The sequence below is a fragment of the Amblyraja radiata genome, chromosome 46, assembly GCF_010909765.2.
Source record: "Amblyraja radiata isolate CabotCenter1 chromosome 46, sAmbRad1.1.pri, whole genome shotgun sequence".
Taxonomy (NCBI): Eukaryota; Metazoa; Chordata; class Chondrichthyes; order Rajiformes; family Rajidae; genus Amblyraja; species Amblyraja radiata.
In genome coordinates this window covers 2,051,030-2,073,284 of record NC_046001.1, presented here as the reverse complement: position 1 = coordinate 2,073,284, position 22,255 = coordinate 2,051,030, and the positions used below count along the sequence as shown (strand labels likewise).

Genomic DNA, 22,255 nt, shown 5'->3' with positions numbered 1-22,255 from the left:
ACTCCACGCAGACAGCACCCGAAGTCGGGAATGAACCCGGGTCTTGAACTATGAGGCAGCAGCTCTGCGACGTGCGCTACTATGCTGCCCCTAATTCTGGGTGATCATTTACTCTCCTAGAAATAAGACTGAAATTTGTATCACACGGGCTGCAAAGCAGGATAATAACAATTTCATGTAAAGGCCTAGAGGTATCAATATTCTGCTGGGCACAAGGCCAAGACGTTGAGCTTTATGGAACAGACCTTGCATGTGGAAACTCACATAATAATCCTTCTTTGGCAAATTCCTAGCACTAATAATAACGTTATTTGTATAGCACTTTTCATACAACTGAATGCAGCCCAAAGTGCTTTCCACAAAAACACATGACTAAATAAAAATACAATTTAAAACAGGAAGGGCATAGACAGTTAAAAACATAAAAAGCACATATTTATATAAAATAAAAAATTGAGTGTAAAAGGACAAAAAACATAAACACTGATGTCAAATCAGAGACCCATATACCATATGAGCATACAAGCTGCTGGTATGCTGAGATAAATACAAGATAATTTGTAAAAGGTAATATTTACAATGTCATCAGAAGTAAAGTCAGTTAAAAGCTTGATTGAAATGCTCTTCTCTTGAAGGAGGTACGATCAGGCATTAGAGATGGATTACATGTGCGATTGGTTCATGCTAGGTCATTTTTTTAAATCAAGATGGGCATTATTTTGGGAGGAAGCGGATTAACTTGTTGAGGGGGGGGGGGGGGGCAAGGACTCAACTAGGGAGGATGAAAGAAGATTGCTTCGAAACTGACATGCCAACAACTGGATTGATCATGGGTCTGGAACCAACATAGCAACAGACACAGAGATGTAACTCACACTAGGAAGCACCCAGTTGAATTTATAGCTTGACGCGAAATGACCTGAAATGGTTGTTACCATATTCCACTCCATCAGCCCTGTGGAACCAAATCTCAAGTCTGCTTTAAAACCAAACATTACATCAGAAAGCCTTGTTTGGTTTTAAGTGCAACTACTTAAACACCACCTATAGAAAGGTATGAAACAGCCCCTTGGCAGAGAAGCACAATCAAATTGAATCATAGATTTATTATGGCACAGAAGGCCATTCCATTTGTTTGATTGCCTGGTAGAAATGCCTCAGAGCGCCAATGACCCGGGTTCGACCCTGACCTTGGAATTTGCACATTCTCACTGTGACCACATGGGTTTCCTCCGCATGCTCCGGCTTCTACCCACATCCCAAAGACGTGTGGGTTTGTAGGAAAATTGCCCTCTGTAAATTGCCCCTAAGTGGAATAATATAGAACTAGTGTGAATGATGGATGGCAGAGACTCCGTTGGCCGAAGGGCCTCTTTCCATGTTGTAACTTACAATGGAAAACTCAGCACAGGAACTGGCCCTTCGCCCCATAATGTCTGTGCTGCACATGATCCCAATTTAAACTAACCTCTGCCAGTACATGATCCATATTCCTATCTAAAGGCCTTTTAAACGCCACTGTCTTCCACCACCATTCCTGGCACCCACCACCCTGTGTACATAAAAACCGCCTCGCACGTCTCCTTTAAATTCCCCCCTCCTCTCTCATCTCAAAGCTATGAGTTTACTTTTCCACCCCGAGGGGTGTTTCTACCTATCTGTGCCTGTCATCATTTCAATAACTTCTGTCAGGTCGTCCATACACAAGCCTCTTTCGCGCAAGTGCAAACAATCAAAGTACAGCAATTGCCCCAGTCCCGACCTCAGGATCTTCGACCTGCTGAATATTCCCAGCATTTGTCAGTGCCGTTGCCCCCACTCTGTCAGAAAAGACGAGTTCTATCCCGGAGAAGCAATATATTTAAGGCTGGGGCTCTGACACCGTGCACCAGTCCTTACTCTGTGGGCAGAGGTTGCAAACAACGGCATACAGCGTGGAAACAGGTCATTTAACCCAACTTTGCCTATGCTTCCGAACATGCCCCAGCTGTAATAGCCCCATTTACAATAGCCCCAGCTGCATGCGCTTGGCCCATATCCCTCTAAACCTGCCCCATCCATGCACTCGTCCAACTGTCATTTAAATGGGCATAAAAAGAAGAAAGATAACTAAAAACGAACGGATCAAACCAAATCATCGCGGCGACTCGGATTTTCTACCACGACATGGATGTATTCAACACGGATATCTCTAAACCCAAACTAAACTAAGCAAACCTAAGTTTGTTTCCCCGATGTTGGGGAAGTCCAGAACAAGGGGTCACAGTTTAAGGATAAGGGAGAAATCTTTTAGGACCGAGATGAGGAAAACATTTTTCACACAGAGAGTGGTGAATCTGTGGAATTCTCTGCCACAGAAGGTAGTTGAGGCCACAGTTCATTGGCTATATTTAAGAGGGAGTTAGATGTGGCCCTTGTGGCCAAAGGGATCAGTGGGTATGGAGAGAAGGCTGGTACAGGATGCTGAGTTGGATGATCAGCTATGATCATATTGAATGGCGGTGCAGGCTCGAAGGGCCGAATGGCCTACTCCTGCACCTATTTTCTATGTTTCTAAACTAAAATAAGCTAAACTAAACTAAGCTAAAATAAGTAAAACTAAACTAAACTAAGCTAAAATAAGTAAAACTAAACATCAGTCTGAAGAAGGGTCTTGGCCCGAAACGTCGCCTATTTCCTTCGCTCCATAGATGCTGCTGCACCCGCTGAGTTTCTCCAGCAATTTTGTGTACCTTAAAACTAAACTAAACTAAGCTATAATAAGTTAAACTAAACTAAACTAAGCTAAAATAAGTAAAACTAAACTAAGATAAGCTAAAATAAGTAAAACTAAACTAAACTAAGCTAAAATAAGTAAAACTAAACTAAGCTAAAATGAGTAAAACTAAACTAAACTAAGCTAAAATAAGTAAAACTAAACTAAACTAAGCTAAAATAAGTAAAACTAAACTAAGATAAGCTAAACTAAACAAAGCTGAGCTAAGCAAAAAACAAAAGCTATTGACAAGTTTGTGTTCAAGAAGGAACTGCAGATGCTGGAAGATCGAAGGTAGACAAAATTGCTGGAGAAACTCAGCGGGTGCAGCAGCATCTATGGAGCGAAGGAAATAGGCGACGTTTCGGGCCGAAACCCTTCTTCAGACTGATGACAAGTTTGTGTCATTGCCACATTGCCACTAACAATGACAAGTTTGTGTCATTGCCACTTTATTTGCAGCCTGGGCCGGGCCGGGCCGGTGACGTGGAGACGCTGTGCGTGGATTGAGTGAAGATGGCGGCGGGGAGGACGATGTGGGGAGGAATGGCAATGGCTCGGCTACTGCAGGGGAGTTGCTTTCCCAGTGGCCAACCCAGGCGCTGTAAGTATGCTAGCTGTCGGAGGTGCAGGAATCCCCTCACACCCGCATAGTCCGCGTTTCCGACCCCGCTGTGTGCAGCTCAGGGCCCCGCTATTTGTGCGTCCTTTTTGCGGTCAGGGCGATATTTTAAGGTCACAGGCCACACACAACAGGCTCCACACAGACAGCAGACACTGATGTGACAATGACCGGGTTCTGTTTGGGAGTCTTCAGCATCAATGACGAGAGAATTTGATGTTAAAAGTTAACTACTGTTCATCGTCGGTAGACAAAAATGTCTACTCTGTGTCTATCCTCTGCCATGTCAACTCTCCCTTATGGACAAAAAAAGGTCCCATGGTGATGGCACTACTTGAAGAACACGAGTTATCCTCAGCATTTTAGTCAACATTTATTATTGAACCAGTATCAATAAAGGCAGATGACGATGAACAGTGTGTTTAAGAAGGAACTGCAGATGCTGGAAAATCGAAGGTAATAATAATAATAATGGATGGGATTTATATAGCGCCTTTCTAATACTCAAGGCGCTTTACATCGCATTATTCATTCACTCCTCAGTCACACTCGGTGGTGGTAAGCTACTTCTGTAGCCACAGCTGCCCTGGGGCAGACTGACGGAAGCGTGGCTGCCAATCTGCGCCTACGGCCCCTCCGACCACCACCAATCACTCACACACAGGCAAAGGTGGGTGAAGTGTCTTGCCCAAGGACACAACGACAGTATGCACTCCAAGCGGGATTCGAACCGGCTACCTTCCGGTTGCCAGCCGAACACTTAGCCCATTGTGCCATCTGCCGTCCCAAGGTAGACACAAATGCTGGAGAAACTCAGCGGGTGCAGCAGCATCTATGGAGCGAAGGGAATAGGCAACGTTTCGGGACGAAACCCTTCTTCAGACTGATCAAGAATCTGTCAAATATCACCTTTTCCTTTTCTCCAGGCAAAGTCTTTGTATCCTAGATCAGGGCCCCTGAGATCTGATGCCCAAGACATTTCATCTGAATGCATTAGTTTCTCTCAAAAAACATCTTCCATTCACACGTACACAAAAATGCTGGAGAAACTCAGCGGGTGCAGCAGCATCTATAGAGCGAAGGAAATAGGCAACGTTTCGGGACGAAACCCGGAAGGGTTTCGTCCCAAAACGTTGCCTATTTCCTTCAGGATTTCGGGTCTGAAGAAGGGTTTCATCCCGAAACGTTGCCCATTCCCTTCACTCCATAGATGCTGCTGCACCCGCTGAGTTTCTCCAGCATTTTTGTGTACCTTCGATTTTCCAGCATCTGCAGTTCCTTCTTAAACACACTGTTCATCGTCATCTGCCTTTATTGATACTGGTTCAATAATAAATGTTGACTAAAATGCTGAGGATAACTCGTGTTCTTCAAGTAGTGCCATCACCATGGGACCTTTTTTTGTCCATAAGGGAGAGTTGACATGGCAGAGGATAGACACAGAGTGCTGGAGTAACTCAGCGGGTCAGGCAGCATCTGTGGAGAACATGGATCGGTGACGTTTCACAGAGTGCTGGAGTAACTCAGCGGGTCAGGCAGCATCTGTGGGGAACATGGATAGGTGACGTTTCACAGAGTGCTGGAGTAACTCAGCGGGTCAGGCAGCATCTGTGGAGACCATGGATAGGTGACGTTTCACAGAGTGCTGGAGTAACTCAGCGGGTCAGGCAGCATCTGTGGAGAACATGGATAGGTGACGTTTCACAGAGTGCTGGAGTAACTCAGCGGGTCAGGCAGCATCTGTGGAGAACATGGATAGGTGACGTTTCACAGAGTGCTGGAGTAACTCAGCGGGTCAGGCAGCATCTGTGGAGAACATGGATAGGTGACGTTTCACAGAGTGCTGGAGTAACTCAGCGGGTCAGGCAACATCTCTGGAGAACATGGATAGGTGACGTTTCGGGTCGAGACCTTTCTTCGACCTGAAACGTCACCCATTCATTCTCTCCAGAGATGCTGCCTGTCGTGCTGAGTGTTACCCTCCTACCATCCGGGAGGCGCTACAGGTCTCTCCGTTGCCGGACCAGCAGGTCCAGGAACAGCTTCTTCCCTGCGGCTGTTACACTACTCAACACTGTACCTCGATGATTGCCAATCACCCCCCCTCCTCCCACCAGGAAAAACACTATGACTGTATGCATGTAAATAGATGTATTTATTGTCATATTCTATGTCGCTCTTCCAGGGAGATGCTAACTGCATTTCGTTGTCTCTGTACTGTACACTGCACAATGACAATTAAAGTTGAATCTGAATCTGAGTTACTCCAGCACTTTATAATAATAATAATAATGGATGGGATTTATATAGCGCCTTTCTAATACTCAAGGCGCTTTACATCGCATTATTCATTCACTCCTCAGTCATACCCGGTGGTGGTGAGCTACTTCTGTAGCCACAGCTGCCCTGGGGCAGACTGACGGAAGCGTGGCTGCCAATCTGCGCCTACGGCCCCTCCGACCACCACCAATCACTCACACACATTCACACACAGGCAAAGGTGGGTGAAGTGTCTTGCCCAAGGACACAACGACAGTATGCACTCCAAGCGGGATTCGAACCGGCTACCTTCCGGTCGCCAGCCGAACACTTAGCCCATTGTGCCATCTGTCGTCGTTTATGTCTATCTTTGGTGTAAACTAGCAGCTGCAGTTCCTTCCTACACAGACTTGACATGGCCTTGGTTGAATCTCATCTCAACTCATCAGACAGCACTGCAGCACAGCTCCAGAAACCCAGGTTCAATCCTGACCTTGGCTGCAGTCTGAGTGGAGTTTGCACGTTCTCCCCGTGACTGCATGGGTTTCCTTTGGGTGCTCCGGTTTCCTCTTGCGTCCCAAAGAAATGCGGTTAATTGGCTGCTGTAAATTGTCCCGAGTGTGTAAGTGAGTGATAGAATCTGGGGGGGGGGGGGGGGGGGGGGGTTGGTGCCAACATGGGGGAGAATTAAAATGGGATTAGTGTAGGGTTAGTGTAAATGTAAACACACACCCCTTCCCCCCATCTCTTCTTCATCCTGGGTTTCACGCGAACTGTGAGTTTCTTCTATAGCCTGGACTTCAAGAACAGGGGTGACCTGAACCAAATTGGGGTGCTTCACATGGGGCAGTGGGTTCCATGTTCTCACTATACATCAACCTTGGTTTAGCATCTGTTTCTAAACCATTCCCTGGGTTCAACATTTGTTAGGACTCTTTTGATTTAAACAAAAATGTACAAGATGAGGCCATTTGGTACTGCTGCCTCATGTATAATGCTATTCTCCCAGATTCATTATATTTGGCTTGTTTCTAATTCCCATGAGGGTTTAGGCACTCACTATCCATTACCTGTGGTGATGGATCTCTTGGTTCTCTCTCTCCAACCACCCCCCCCCCCTCCCTCCCTGCAGTCCGAACCCCTTCCTCCCTCACAGAGTTCCAATAGTTCATCACTAAACCTGAGAACAGAACATTTAAAAGGAGTAAGAAAAGGAATTAATTTGCACTGACTGGGGGTGTTCATGAGTTTTAGGAGCAGAATTAGGCCATTCGGCCCATCGTCTACTCTGCCATTCAATCATGGCTGATCCACCCTTCCCTCTCAACCCAATTCTCCTGCCTTTGCTCCATAACCCCAGACACCCTTAATAATCAAGAATCTGTTAATCTCTGACTTGGCCCCCTCAGATGAATTCCACAGATTCACTACTCTCTGACTCAAGAAATTTCTTTTTATCTCCTTTCTAAAGGTACGTCCTTTTATTCTGAGGCTCTGGTCCTAGACTCTCCCACTAATGGAAACATGCTCGCCACATTCCATTCCATGATCTCCGTTTCTTTTGCTCTGTTTTCACATCTTCAGACTTCCTTATCTATGTGTCCCCCTCCCCCCTGACATCAGCCTGAAGAAGGGCCTCGACCCGAAACATCACCCATTCCTTCTCTCCAGAGATGCCGCCTATCCCGCTCAGTTACTCCAGCATTTTGTGCCCATCCTCGGTTTAAACCAACATCTGCAGTCCCTTCATACACATCCTCTCCACATCCACGCCTTTCACTATTCGGTAAGTTTCAATGAAATCCCCCCTCCTTCTTCTAAACTCCAGCGAGCCCAGGCCCAGTGCCGTCAAACGCTCATCATATATTAACCTGCTCATTCCTGGGACCATTCTCGTAAACCTCCTCTGGACCCCCTCCAATGCCAGCACATCCGTCCCCAGATATGAGGCCCAAAAGTGCTTACAATAATCCAAATCTGTGAAGTATTCAGGTTCAAGTTCACATTTACTGTCACATGCACCAATTAAGTTACAGTGATATTTGAGTTACCAGTGATATTTGGATGTGTCTTACGCAAAGATTTTTTTTTTGCGGGGCAGCAGTATGTAGCATTGTTTTTATGTTGAAGGTACATACCAAAATGCTGACGTAACTCAGCGGGTGATGTAGCATCTCTGGAGAGAAGGAATGGGCGACGTTTCGGATCGAGACCCTTCTTCAGACTGTTTTTATGTTTGCAGATTTAAATTTCAAACTGGATGAGAAAACTGCTCACTGTTCCTTGGACCTATTCAAAAAAGAGACAGGAGTGATCTACCGCATGATAGGTATTGACCCAACCAAAGCGGCAAAGAACCCTGAACGCTTCACAGACTGGGCTGTGGTCTTGGCTGACACGCCGCTGTCATCTGGGAGGCATTACTGGGAAGTAACAGTGAAACGGTGGCAAGAGTTCCGAATCGGTGTGGCAGAGACTAATATGTCTCGAGAAGAATGTATTGGTGCCGATAACTGCTCCTGGGTCTATGCTTACCTCCAAAAGAAGTGGTATTCCATGGCATCCAGCGAGATGATACCAGTCGACTTCTTTGGAAAGCCTGATCGAGTTGGCTTTCTCCTGGACTGTGAAGTCAAGACACTCAGTTTAATAGAAATTGAGAAAGCTGCTGTTAGCACAATAATGACCGAGTTTAGGGCACCACTTGTTCCAGCCTTTGCACTTTGCACTTCTCAGTAAGCACGGAGAATGAACGTAGCGGGTACGTCGGAGCTCGGGGGACGTCTCTTAGCGCTAACGGCAGGTACTCGGGAAAACACGCGAAAGGCAGGTAAGCATGGGAAGACTGGTGAAGATTTTTCAACATGATGAAAAATGCCCACGAGAGCCCCGAGTACCGACGAGCGGCCATTACCGTAAATCTCCGAGTTCGAATCAGGTCAAACTTGGGAGAGAGCTCTTGGAATGAACTCGTACAGTGGGACAGGGCTTTAAGATATCCGAAACTGCTTTTGTTGACAAAATGGAATAAAGAGTTTGAAGGAAAATGTGGTCCTTGTTAACGAAGCAGAGAAAGGAATACTTTGGTGTATGTCCCTTGTTAGCTGGGCGTGTGACAATCTCTTGGCTTTAGGTAATTTAAAAAAAACAATTCCAAGAAATGCCAAAATTAATGAAAAAAACCTTGTTACATTTTGTTTGGCTCCTCTTGGCCTGGATTAAGACAGGAGATGAATGACATGGGTGACTGGAGCTATAATCATGAGTGTTCTATCTATCGTACTGTGGTATTAACATTTGTGCGGCAACAGCTTACGTTACCTTCAAAGTAACAAATCATTCATTGGGGGAAATAGAAACATAGAAAATAGGTGCAGGAGTAGGCATTTGGCCCTTCGAGCCTGCACCACCATTCAATATGATCATGGCTGATCATCCAACTCAGTATCCTGTACCTGCCTTCTCTCCATACCCCCTGATCCCTTTAGCCACAAGGGCCACATCTAACTCCCTCTTAAATATAGCCAATGAACTGTGGCCTCAACTACCTTCTGTGGCAGAGAATTCCACAGATTCACCACTCTCTGTGTGAAAAATGTTTTTCTCATCTCGGTCCTAAAAGATTTCCCCCTTATCCTTAAACTGTGACCCCTTGTTCTGGACTTCCCCAACATCGGGAACAATCTTCCTGCATCTAGCCTGTCCAGCCCCTTAAGAATTTTGTAAGTTTCTATAAGATCCCCCCTCAATCTTCTAAATTCTAGCGAGTACAAACCGAGTCTATCCAGCCTTTCTTCATATGAAAGTCCTGCCATCCCAGGAATCAGTCTGGTGAACCTTCTCTGTATTCCCTCTATGGAAAGAATGTCCTCAGATTAGGAGACCAAAACTGTACGCAATACTCTAGGTCAGGTCAGGTTAGACCAGGTCAGGTTAGGATGGTTTGCCTGTGAAGCTGGAGGGTATTGTTACTTCCCAGGATGATTCTGGAATTAGTAGTAGTAGTCTTGGCAGAATAGAATAGGAGACACCAGTGATAGATGCAAAATGCTGGAGCAACTCAGTGAGTCAGGCAGCATCTTTGGAGATGGATGTCTCAGTCTGATGAAGGGTCTCGAGCCCAAACGTCACCTGACGTTTGGGCTCGAGACCCTTCATCAGACTGAGACATCAGTCTCTTTCTCCAGAGTTCCTGACTGACCTACTGAGTTGGTCCCGCATTTTGTGTCTACCTTCGGTGTAAACCAGCATCTGCAGTTCCTCCTTACACACGCAGTGTTGTATGTGATCCAGCTCGATGTGGCAGAGTTGTGCCTACTTCACAGAACAGGAAGTTCAAGTTTTTTTTAAATCCCTGGGTCAGACTCCTGCACAAGTGGTGGTAGTTCAAGCCCATTGAAGGATGAGAGGAATAGATCGGGTAGATGCACAGAGTCTTTTACCCAGAGCAGGGGGATCGAGGACCAGAGGACACAGGTTCAAGGTGAAGGGGAGAAGATTTAATAGGAATCCGAGGGGTAACTTTTATGTGTGGAACAAGCTGCCAGAGGAGGTAGTAGAGGCACGGACTATCCCATTGTTTAAGAAACAGTTGGACAGGTACATGAATAGGACAGGTTTGGAGGGTTATGGACCAAGCGCAAGCAAGTGGGACAAGGGTAGATGGGACATTGTAGGCCAGTGTGGGCGAGTTGGGCCGAAGGGCCTGTTTCCACACTGTATCACTCTTTGACTCTATAGTCAAGGTGAGTTTATTGTCATCTACACAAGTACATTGAGGTACAGATCCAATGAAGAACACACATACTCACTCACCCCTACCTGTACAAAAAACTAGATATTAGAGTAAAAGCATAATTTTTGTTTAAAAGTCCATAGTAGTACAAGAGGTGGTCGGTCATGTTCTGTTGTAGGGGTAGGATTAGGGTTGGTTCAAGAACATGATAGTTGTTGGGAAGGTAGCTGTTCCTGAACCTGGTGGTGTGAGACTCGAGGCCTCTGTACCACCTGCCCAACGGTAGCAGTGAGAAGAGGGCACCGCCTGCATGGCGTGTGATCTTTAATGATAGATGCCACCTTCTTGAGGCAACATCTCACAGATGCTTTCGAAGGTGGGGAGGACCGTGCCCATGATGGACTGGGCCAAATCCTCCACTTTCTGCAGCCTCTTGCGTTCCTGTGCGTTGGAACTGCTGTACCAGGCCACGGTGCAAAACAGGTAGTCAATTGGAATGTAACATGCCATTCTAGCAGTGAGTTCCAGACATCCCCCCACCCCCCACCCCCCTCAAAGCTGGGTGAAGAAAGTTTTTCTTAACTCCCTTCTAATCTTTCACCAATTAACCTAAATCTGTGTCCCCCTACTTACCGACCTCCATGCTAAGGGAAATAGGTCCTTCCTGTTCACCTTTTCAGGGCCTCGTATAAACGTACAAACCTGAACTAACACTTCAGTATCTTTTGTTCCAAAGAAAACAACCTTGGCTTAGCCAATTTTTCATTGAAAATAAAATTCGTCCTGGCAATATCCTTAGAAATCTCTCTAGTGCCATTATATCCTGCAAGCTGGCAACCAAAGACGATACAGTCCTCTCTCTAGCTGAAGCCCAACTGATGTTTAATACAGTTCCAACATGATGCCTCCTGCTCTTATATTCTAGACCTCAGGCAATACACTCTGATCTCCTGGGTACCTTCTTGACCACCTTATCATCCTGTCCTGCCTTCTGGGAGCTGTGAACATGAGCTCCAATGTTTCTCTGTTCGATCTGCTACTTATATATTCAACGAAGGAGGAGGTCATTTTGGCCCATCAAGTCTATGTTCGGTCACAAAGCATTCCCATTCCCCCCCCCCCCCCCCCCAGTAGTTTTCCATTGTCGTTTTTGATCACTTTCCCCTCAACTCTCCACAGATTGTACTACACACCAGGGGCAATTTACAATGAATGATTAATCTACCGACAGGAGGAAAGTAAAGCGTCTGGAGATGGCCCACGCGGTCACAAGGAGAACATGGAAATTCCACACAGACAGCACCCAAGGTCAGGATTGAACCTGGATCATTGATAGATATAGATAGATAGATATGCCATTTATTGTCACTTTACATGTTCAATGAGATTAAAAGCATCTCGTACTCAGCGCATACATATAATTTAGTACAAAAAACAAGAAACAGAAAACAAAACAAGGGGGGGGGGATAGGTGCACAATTCTGCGACGCTATATACATATCTATAAAGGCAAAATGGTGAAGGATGAATAGGTAGTATTCTTAGGCAGATTTTTAAAGTTATATTAAAATATTAAAAATTATTTAAAAAAATATTAAAAATTACAATTACAATACACATTACAGTTCCAAATTTCAGTACGTGGATAGAGTAGATGGAAGTCCGGGTGTTGGGCTGTGAAATCAGTGCATGTGTGAGTTAAGAGTAGTTATGACTTTCGGAAAACAACTGTTCCTGAGTCTATTTGTCCTAGTTTTGATGCACCTATAGCGCCTTCCAGAGGGCAGCAGGTCGAACAGTCCGAACGCAGGATGGGAGCTGTCCTTGAAGTTGAAGCTGTGAGACAGTGGCTCTGCTATTTGCGTCACTATGCCATCAGTATTTCCTTGCTCAGTTTTCCCTTCCAAGACCAGCATTTCACACTCTTGGGACTAAATGTAACTTTTCACTTGTATTTCCCCACCTGCCATTACCCCATCCTGTCAGGCTCGGGCGAAAAAGTTTAACGGAATGATTTCATTCCAGTCTCTGGGATAGACGAGGTGTCTTCATTTATGCCAAGCTGTGACCAGGTCATTGAGTGCAGATGCTGGTTTACACCAAAGATAGACACAAAAAGCTGGAGTGACTCTGGGACAGGCAGCGTCTCTGGAGAGAAGGAATTGACTCAATGTCACCCATTGCTTCTGTCCAGAGATGCTACCTGTCCCGCTGAGTTACTCCACCATTTTTAACCTACCAAGTCATTGAGATTCATACTTAATGACAACATGCTCAAAGTAAAAGTGATGCCCTGTATTCCGACCTTAATTGTATATTTTTAAAGATGAATCTCTCTTCATGCTTCTGTTTACAAATGTAACTTGTTTTAAAGCTGGATTTGTGTCCAAAGTTTTAGTGGTGAATGCACTGAGCCATTCCGACCTGTAAAAAAGGATTGGCTTTGTGAAACACCTTGTTATCCTCAGGTTATCCTAAATAATCTCCTAATGAATAATTCATTTTGTGGAATGCAGTCACTTCTGTTTAATTGGCAAATGATGCGGTCGTGGACTCGGGGATCATATACAGAAAAACCCAGTTATATTGAGACCTTAAAGGGCCTGTCCCACATGTGATTTTTTTTCAGCAACTGCCGGCAGCCGTCATTAGTCGAAGCAGGTGTCCGAAAATGTTCAACATGTTGAAAAAGCAGCGGCGACCAGAAAAAGGTACGACTCCTTGGGCGACTACTCACAACCATACAGGCGTCACGTGTCGACATATGGTGTAACTTCTTATTTTCCTCTACTGGGGTCAAAGGAACTGCAGATGCTGGTTTACACCAAAGATAGACACAAGAATCATTCAGCGGGATGGGCAAGGAATGGGTGATGTTTCGGGTCGAGACCCTTCTCCAGCCCACTCCTTCTCTCCAGCGATGCTGCCTGTCCCGCTGAGGAACTACGGCATTTTGTGTCTACCATTTTTCTCCAAATCTCCAAAGGGTGTGGTGGGATTGACTAGTTAGGAGATTCTCCAAATCTTTCTTATCCATGTACCTGCCCAAATGCGTTTCAATGTCTGCCTCTATCGCTTCCTCTGGCAGCTTGTTCCATATACACACTACCCCGGGCCCACTCATCTTAAACCCATGCCCTCTAGTTCTGGACCCTGCAACTCAGGGGAGGAAAACTGTGACCATTCACCTTATCTATGCCTCTCATGACTTTATAAACCTCTTTATGGTCACCACTCAGCCTCCTGTGCTCCATGGAAAAAAGACCCATCTTATCCAGCCTCTCTTTATAAACTTAGCATTCCAGACCTGGTAACATCCTTCTAACTCTTTGTATGCATCCATTCCAGTTTAACGACATCCTATGGCAGGGTGGTCAGAACAGTACACAGAACTGGCCTTGCCTACTTCTTGTACAGCTGTAACATGATATCTCACCTCCTGTACATAGTACCCGGACTGATGAAGGGCAATGTGCCAAAAGTCGGCTTCACCACCCTATATACAGTACCTGTGCACTTTCATGGAACAAGTTCAAGTGAATTTATTGTCATGTGTCCCTGTATAGGACAATGAAATTCTTGCTTTGTAAGAACATAGTAGGCATTGACTACAAAACAGATCAGTGTGCCCATATACCATAATATAAATATATACACACATGACTAAATAAACTGTTAAAGTGCAAATAACAGAAAATAGGTTATTAATAATCAGAGTTTTGTCCGAGCCAGGTTTTATAGCCTGATGGCTGTGGGGAAGTAGCTATTCCTGAACCTGGTTGTTGCAGTCTTCAGGCTCCTGTACCTTCTACCTGAAGGTAGCAGGGAGATGAGTGTGTGGCCAGGATGGTGTGTGGGTCTTTGATGATACTGCCAGCCTTTTTGAGGCAGCGACTGCGATAAATCCCCTCGATGGAAGGCAGGTCAGAGCCGATGATGGACTGGGCAGTGTTTACTACTTTTTGTAGCTGTACCCCCAGATCTCTCTGTTCTGCAACACTTCCCAGGCCCCTACTGTTTAATGTGAAGGTCAATGCCAAGTCATTATTGAGCACACCTTCCATTTCCTTATTTCAGACTGCAATACAACTTATGACAGGCTATAGGGGCCTCCCATTCATTACTTTGTGCCACCTGATATAAATTCGACCACATTGTGGTGTGATGGCGTAGAGTTTAATCCCATACTGCCACCTAATGGCCACATGGAATTATCACAGCCTCTTTGAGAAACTTTAGAAGCATGGAAACAGGCCCTTCGGCCTACTGAGTTTGTGCATCCCTTACACTACCACTATCCTACACAGTAGGGACAATTTTACCAAAGCCAATTAACCTATAAGTCTGTACGTCTTTGGAGTGTGGGAGGAAACTGGAGCACCCGGAGAAAACGGATGCAGTCACGGGGAGAACGTGCAAACTCCATGCAGACAGCACCTGTAGTCAGGATCGAACCCGGGTCTCTGGCGCTGTGAGGCAGCAACTCTACCGCTGCGCCATCGTGCCGACCCAACTCATCTACACATTTAAGACCGAATCATGGAGAATGGGAAGGGAAAAGTGGCCTTTAATTCCAATTCCCAGCCGTACTTCTAAAATACAATGAGGGTTTTTAGAAAAGATTGCAAGATGCTTCAGTGTACGTGTACCGAGGTGTACAGATACATGTACAGATAAGGGAATAACATTTAGTGCCAGGTAAAGTCTGATCACTGTTTAAGAAAGAACTGCCGATGCTGGAAAAATCAAAGGTAGACAATGCTGGAGAAACTCAGCGGCTGAGGCAGCATCTATGGAGAGAAGGAATTGGTGACGTTTCAGGCCGAGACCCTTTTTCAGACTGATCAATGATAGTCCAAGTATCACCAAAGAGGTAGAAACATAGAAAATAGGTGCAGGAGTAGTCCATTTGGCCCTTCGAGCCTGCACCGCCATTCAATATGATCATGGCTGATCATCCAACTCAGTATCCTGTACCTACCTTTTCTCCATACCCCCTGATCCCTTTAGACACAAGGGCCACATCTAACTCCCTCTTAAATATAGCCAATGAACTGGCCTCAACTACCTTCTGTGGCAGAGAGTTCCAGAGATTCACCACCCGTGTGAAAAATGTTTTTCTTCTCGGTCCTAAAAGATTTCCCCCTTATCCTTAAACTGTGACCCCTGGTTCTGGACTTCCCCAACATCGGGAACAATCTTCCTGCATCTAGCCTGTCCAACCCCTTAAGAATTTTGTAAGTTTCTATAAGATCCCCCCTCAATCTCCTAAATTCTAGCGTGTACAAGCCGAGTCTATCCAGTCTTTCTTCATATGAAAGTCCTGACATCCCAGGAATCAGTCTGGTGAACCTTCTCTGTACTCCCTCTATGGCAAGAATGTCTTTCCTCAGATTAGGAGACCAAAACTGTACGCAATACTCCAGGTGTGGTCTCAACTGCAGTAGAACCTCCCTGCTCCTTAGATAGTTGTTCGGCACAGCTCTCCGGTTGTGGTAGGATGGTTCAGCTGCCTGATAACAGCTGGGAAGAAACTGTCCCTGAATCTGGAGGTGTGCATTTTCACACTTCCATACATTTTGCCCGATGGGAATCGGGACTTGAGGTCTCAGAGATGTGAGTTCACTTTTAAATATAAATTAGGAAATAATCTGGTGCCAGCAAATGGACTCTCGCTTGTCACAGAAGGGGGAGCATAAAATGAGAGACTTTAGCATGAAGATATGCTGCCTTGTAATGGCAAATCTCGGGTAGATCCAAGAGATTGACAGACATGGCTTTCAGATGCTCTTTAATCAGGTGATTTGTGGAGGCCTGAAAACATTAAACAACCACAGCCAAAGATAATGCATTATCGGGCAACCAAGGGTGACATCTCACTGAAAGGTGGTCCCGATCGGCTTCCTTTACATCGGTGAGGCCAAGCGCAGACTGGGCAACCATTTTGCCGACCACTTGCACACGGCTTGGACAATCTCCCAGTTGCCAACCATTTTAACTCCCATTCCCATACCAACCTTTCTGTCCTGGACCTCCTGCATTGCCAGAGTCAGGCTGCATGTAAACTGGAAGATCAGCGCCTCCTGTTCCACTTGGGTAGCTTTCAACCCCACAGAATGACCATTGAATTCTGCAATTTTAGAGGACTACCAAACTGCAAACAACTTCACCCTTTGTTCCTCCCTCTTTTCCCTGTGACCCAACTGGATTAGCACCCATTTCTGCCCTTCCCTCTCGTCCCCCCCCCCCCCCGGGTCACAATTTGCCCCTCTTCTATCCTTATCTCAGAGTTTATGTTGTTTCATCTCTGGCCTTTGTTCAATCATCTGCCCATCAAACTACCCTGCCCCCCCCCCCCAACCTGCATACACCTATCACTATCCTGTCTTTATTCTGCCACCTCCTCTCTTCCACCTCCTCTCTTCCAGCTTTCTCCCCCTCCCCCACCCCTACTGCAATCAGTTTGAAGAAGAGTCCAGACCTGAAACGTCACCTATCCATGTTCTCCACAGATGCTGCTTGACCCGCTGAGTTACTCCAGCACCCTGTGAAACGTCACCTATCCATGTTCTCCACAGATGCTGCCTGACCCGCTGAGTTACTCCAGCACTCTGTGAAACGTCACCTATCCATGTTCTCCACAGATGCTGCCTGACCCGCTGAGTTACTCCAGCACTCTGTGAAACGTCACCTATCCATGTTCTCCACAGATGCTGCCTGACCCGCTGAGTTACTCCAGCACTCTGTGAAACGTCACCTATCCATGTTCTCCACAGATGCTGCCTGACCCGCTGAGTTACTCCAGCACTCTGTGAAACGTCACCTATCCATGTTCTCCACAGATGCTGCCTGACCCGCTGAGTTACTCCAGCACTCTGTGAAACGTCACCTATCCATATTCTCCACAGATGCTGCCTGACCCGCTGAGTTACTCCAGCACTCTGTGAAACGTCACCTATCCATGTTCTCCACAGATGCTGCCTGACCCGCTGAGCTACTCCAGCACTCTGTGTCTATTTTTGAGTCATCCTATCAGCTGGAACCAGAATCATCAGAACCAAAGAGCGGCAAAGAGAATTCCTCCAGCAGATTTAGTGTAGTCTAGTTTAGAGATACGGTGTGGAAACAGGCCCTTCAGCCCACCGAGTCCGCGCCGACCAGCGATCCCCGCACACTAACACTATCCTACACCCACTGGGGACAATTTACATTTATGCCAAGCCAATAAACCTACAAACCTGTACGTCTTTGGCGTGTGGGGGCAATCCGGATATCTCAAAGAAAACCCACACAGGTCACGGGGAGAACGTACAAACTCCGTACAGACAGCACCTGTAGTCAGGATCAAACCCGGGTCTCTGGCGCTGTGAAGCAGTAGCTCTACCACTGTGCCACCCTGCTGCCCGTAGATACACTCAGACAAGATAGAAGCTGGTTTCAGGCAGAGGTATAACCATACAGATCTGTGGAAGAGTCTGTGGCTTCCAGATTGGCCTCAACAATCACCTTCTGATCTCACAAAACCAGAGTGGAAGTCAGCAATCATAAATCCCAAAGAATGCCTAGGTGGAAGATTTCCTTATGGACAATCAACCCATTTACATTGCATTGATACATGATAAGGGAATAACGTTTAGTGCAAGGCAAAGTCAGCAAAGTCCAAATCGCTGGGCGTTGTTCCACATGGAATGGGTTAAAACCGCAAACTCCACCTGCTTTGAATGAAAGGTATAGAAATAGACAAATCAAAGCCAGCAACGATGATCAAGGAAAGGTGGAGCCCACAATGGTTCATTGTTGGCTGTGGGGGAAGTGATACCGTGAAACTCAGGAGGACGACAGTGAAATTATGGGGGAGGGGGATGCAAGGCTAGGGTGGGGGAGGGGAGGGGTGGGGGAAGAGGGGATGCAAGGGTTCTCTCCCCACCCCTCCCCCACCCTAGCCTTGAAGTTAGAGAAATCAATTATCATACCCCGCTGGATTATAAACTACCCGAACGAAAGAAGCGAAAGTAAACCAAATATGAAGAACTCTCCGTCCAATTTACGTGTTGCATCACTGACAGTGCAGGGGAGGGCACAGGACAGGAAGGAGAGTTTTATTTGTTAACGCCGGGAAGGAGAGTATTTGGAAGCTACCCATTCACCACTGGTCTTTGCTGATACCCGCTGCTCTCGCTGGAGTCTGGAGCCGCCGTTCACAATGCGAGCAGCATGGCATTTGTCGGTTGCCTTCATGGCGGTTTGTATTTTTATTAAGCTCCGTTGTGTTGTTTTGGAGTTTAGTGTTATTTTTAATTTAGATTTAATCGCAGTGACATCCTTTCCAGTGTGTGCGCGTCCTTGGAGAAATGTACAAGCGACGGCCGTGCAAACTCCGCACAGACAGAGACAGCGCTCACACAGTCAGGATTGAACGCGGGTCTCTGGTTCGATTCGACCACGTTTTGTTTTTTAAATTTGCAAAGATGTACCTTTTGCGTCGCTATAGACGTGGAGGCAGAAAAGCGGCTGAGAGACTCTAAGAGGGTCTCTGCTAACCCGCCAGACGCCCACCCTCTACACTCCACCTGATATTGACATGGTCCTGGACTGTTACAATGTATATTACTGACCTCGGTGGAAAGTCACTGCGGTCTGGTCCCATTGCAAATATGCCGGGCAGCAAAGTAAAGTTGTGAGCCGATTGCAGGCGCTTTAAAATGAATCGGGATGGAAGCTGTTTTTAAAAAACGGCGAATGATAGAGGGATAGACAGAATCACAGAAGATTCTGTTTCCATTTGTTTGGGACACACGGGGTGGTTGGAATCTTTTGTTGCACAGGGGTTGTAGCATTAACCTGTAGCAAGTGGTTGGATTTCAGAAGTATGAGGTGATCCCGTTGTGTATTGCACAACATTCAGTGGGAGTAAAGCACACACAGTCACGTTGCACTGCCTCAGAAACATCCGGTCATTCAATACATTTCCAAATTGGTAAAAGTAGCGATTAAAAAAATTAAGTCTGCAATTTATCCCATCAGATAAAGCATAAAAAGAAGTTTAATTTGACACCTAATTCACTTTCATATCTTCAGTATTAAAAAAGTTATGGCCATTTTCATACTTGGAAATTAGCATCTTGTTCCCTATTGATTTTCAATTGACTTAACACAAAAGCTGTGATCGAGGACAGTCAAAAGCCCATAACTTTCTTAAAAATTAAGAGAACTGAAAGACATTTTCAGTTATTATAGATTGAAGCATTCTGAAATAAATATGAAACAATCTTACTTGGATGACCTGAAATTAAAGCATATCATTAGTTAGTTACCCAATTGTAGCTAATTCCAAAATTCAATTACTAGATCTAAACATCTATCCATTTCTTAAGGAAAGATTAACATTTTTAAATAGCTTAAGTGTCCAAAGAACATTCACACAAGAATTCACAATAAAACATGATTTTTAAATCTCGTTGTCCCCTACATGAGATCCGTCCCGTTTTCGGGGTTCGCAGCTTTAGAGGATGATTTTTAATCTACTATAACAATTAAATAACCCAATTTAGTTTAAAAATACCTGCAGCGAACGAATTTTGCAGCGATTTTTCGTCGGCAACTAAGTAGGCTGAACAACATCGATTTCAATAGCCTAGAGAATATCGCGTTTTAAACCCGCCCCCCTCTCAAAGGCGCCAAAGTCGCGCACACGGGCAGCGACAGAACTGCAGCCCCGCTGAAGGTAAGTTTTGCAACATACCTAGTAAAAGGGTGTGGTGGGATTGACTAGTTAGGAGATTTTAAGGGTGGGATATTAATGGTCACTCGCAGAAATTTGCATTCAAAATTAGGGCTGTGGAGTCAGGCTATGGAGCAGGAACAATTTTGGTGCTGGTGGAGTCGGTAAAAAAGTCCCGACTCTGACCTCAACATAAATTTCAGAGAATTGCAATTTGTAATCATGTGTTGTCTACTAACTGGTTAACAAGCAGCAAAAGCTTTTCACTGCACCTTGGTACACGCGACTTCTTCTTCTTTCATGTGGCGTGCACAGCCTAAAGTTGTTGGACAACTTGTTCTATTTGATCTTCCGTTTGTGCACGTCGAGTTGATTGCATTAGTCGAAACAGGGCGGACCACGTGAAGGTTGCAACCTTCCACCCCGGTACACGCGACAATAAACCAACTAAAGGGCCTGTCCCACTTGAGCGACCTTGGCTCGCAAATTACGTGACTTCATGGTCGCTTGAGGCGTACGAGCACCGTATGGCCGCGCGGGGCCGGTCCCACTTAGATGCGCGGAGGGGTATGGAGTTGTGCGGGGCTGGTCCCGACATCGCGCGGGGCTCCGAAATTCTTGCAGTCACCGAAATCTTCGTGTCTTGACGTCGTACGCAGCGTCTTGACGGCGTACACCTAGCGCGTGGCGTTGCGTGATGACGTCACCGCTCAACGCCGTGCGACGCCCAAATTCAGTCGGCCCGCCTCCTGCCCAGCTGATTTGTAAGCATGACGTAAATGACATCACGCGCGAATTTAGTGCGAACTTCGTGCGACCTCTGCTTCCTGTTGGTCGCGCCAAATGCATACAATCGCATGCAAGTGGGACAGGCCCTTAAGTGATGAAGGTAGACAAAAAAAAATGCTGGAGAAACTCAACGGGTGAGGCAGCATCTATGGAACGAATGAATAGGTGACGTTTCTTCAGACTTGATGTTTGATTTTGAAATGATGCTTGATTTTTCCAGCATCTGCAGTTCTTTCTTAAACATTAGGTGATGAAGGTGATGAATGCGAGTACGTTAGTGGATGTTGTCTGGCATGGATTTTATTAAGACATTTGATAAGGTAGACTGATCCAGAAGATTAAGATGCATAAAATTCACACTGACATGGTTGTAAGGAATCATAACTAGCTTATTGATAGAAGATAAAAGATAGAAGATATTAGCCTCCGGCATATACTGTTAATACACGAAACGCGTACTTTCTTACCCGTTTTTAAACAGCCAAAACGGTCATTTTTTGCACTGTAAATAATTGGGGAAATCGGGATGAGCGTGAGAGACATTTATCCTACTTCAGAATTCCAAAAGTGAGGAGAAATGACGGTGGATAGAAACGAGAGCTGAAGGGACAACATCAGCTAAAGTGGTTGGCAAACATTGGCCGGGCAGATATCAAGATTGAAAATATTGGCAATTATCGCGCTTGCTCACTGCATTTCATCAACAGGAAGGCATTATTTGTGTTTTTTCCTGATTCCTTTGGTATCTAAACAGTTTCAGAAGTGATAAATCTGGCTGTAAAATGGTAACATCGCCCATGGTTCTCAAGTGGGTTTTTACATGCAAAAAGAAAACGCCTCTGAAGCTAAATTTATCATTTAAAAAATCTCCAGACTTACGAATGGTGTGTGGAAAAGGAAGTTTTCTATCATTATGCTATTGACATGTATATTTTGGCAAATAATAAAATGTCTTGACGGCTTAAACACCCACTCCCTTTCAAAGATATTGCCAATTTGCTGAGGTTGATTATGCCCAATTAACAGCTAACAATTATGCCATTCCTTGACTTGCATCTGAGTAAAATGTAATTCAAAGCCCACATATGGTTTGCGATTTAAAAAAAAATTTTAATGATAAATTTTGCTTCCGAAGCGTTTTCTTTTTGCATGTAAAATCCCACTTGACAACCTTGGCCGATTTTAACATTTTACAGCCAGATTTATCACTTCTAAAACTTTTTAGATACCAAAGGAATCAAGAAAAAACACAAATAATGCCTTACTGTTGATGAAATGCAGTGAGCAAATGCAATAATTGCCATCAATTGTTAAGCTACTCATTCGTGGGATCATTCTTGTAAAACTTTTTAATCCATCTACTACTGACCACGG

General features: G+C 45.4%; 2 protein-coding genes across 2 annotated transcripts in view; both read left to right on the top strand.

The window, feature by feature from the left end:
* The first annotated feature begins 3,249 nt into the window (after positions 1–3,249).
* Positions 3,250–8,375, top strand: LOC116968746 (SPRY domain-containing protein 4-like). The gene is made up of 2 exons (XM_033015554.1): positions 3,250–3,359; positions 7,879–8,375. Exons 1-2 carry the CDS (start codon positions 3,272–3,274, stop codon positions 8,373–8,375), a joined length of 585 nt encoding a protein of 194 aa, XP_032871445.1. The 5' UTR covers positions 3,250–3,271.
* A 10,130-nt stretch (positions 8,376–18,505) lies between these two features.
* The window catches only part of LOC116968745 (tumor necrosis factor receptor superfamily member 14-like), a 51,422-nt gene continuing 47,672 nt past the window's right edge, over positions 18,506–22,255 (top strand). The window contains exon 1 of the mRNA XM_033015553.1: positions 18,506–18,613. Coding sequence (XP_032871444.1) covers positions 18,575–18,613 — 39 coding nt within the window. The 5' untranslated portion in view covers positions 18,506–18,574. The remainder of the gene's footprint in view (positions 18,614–22,255) is intronic.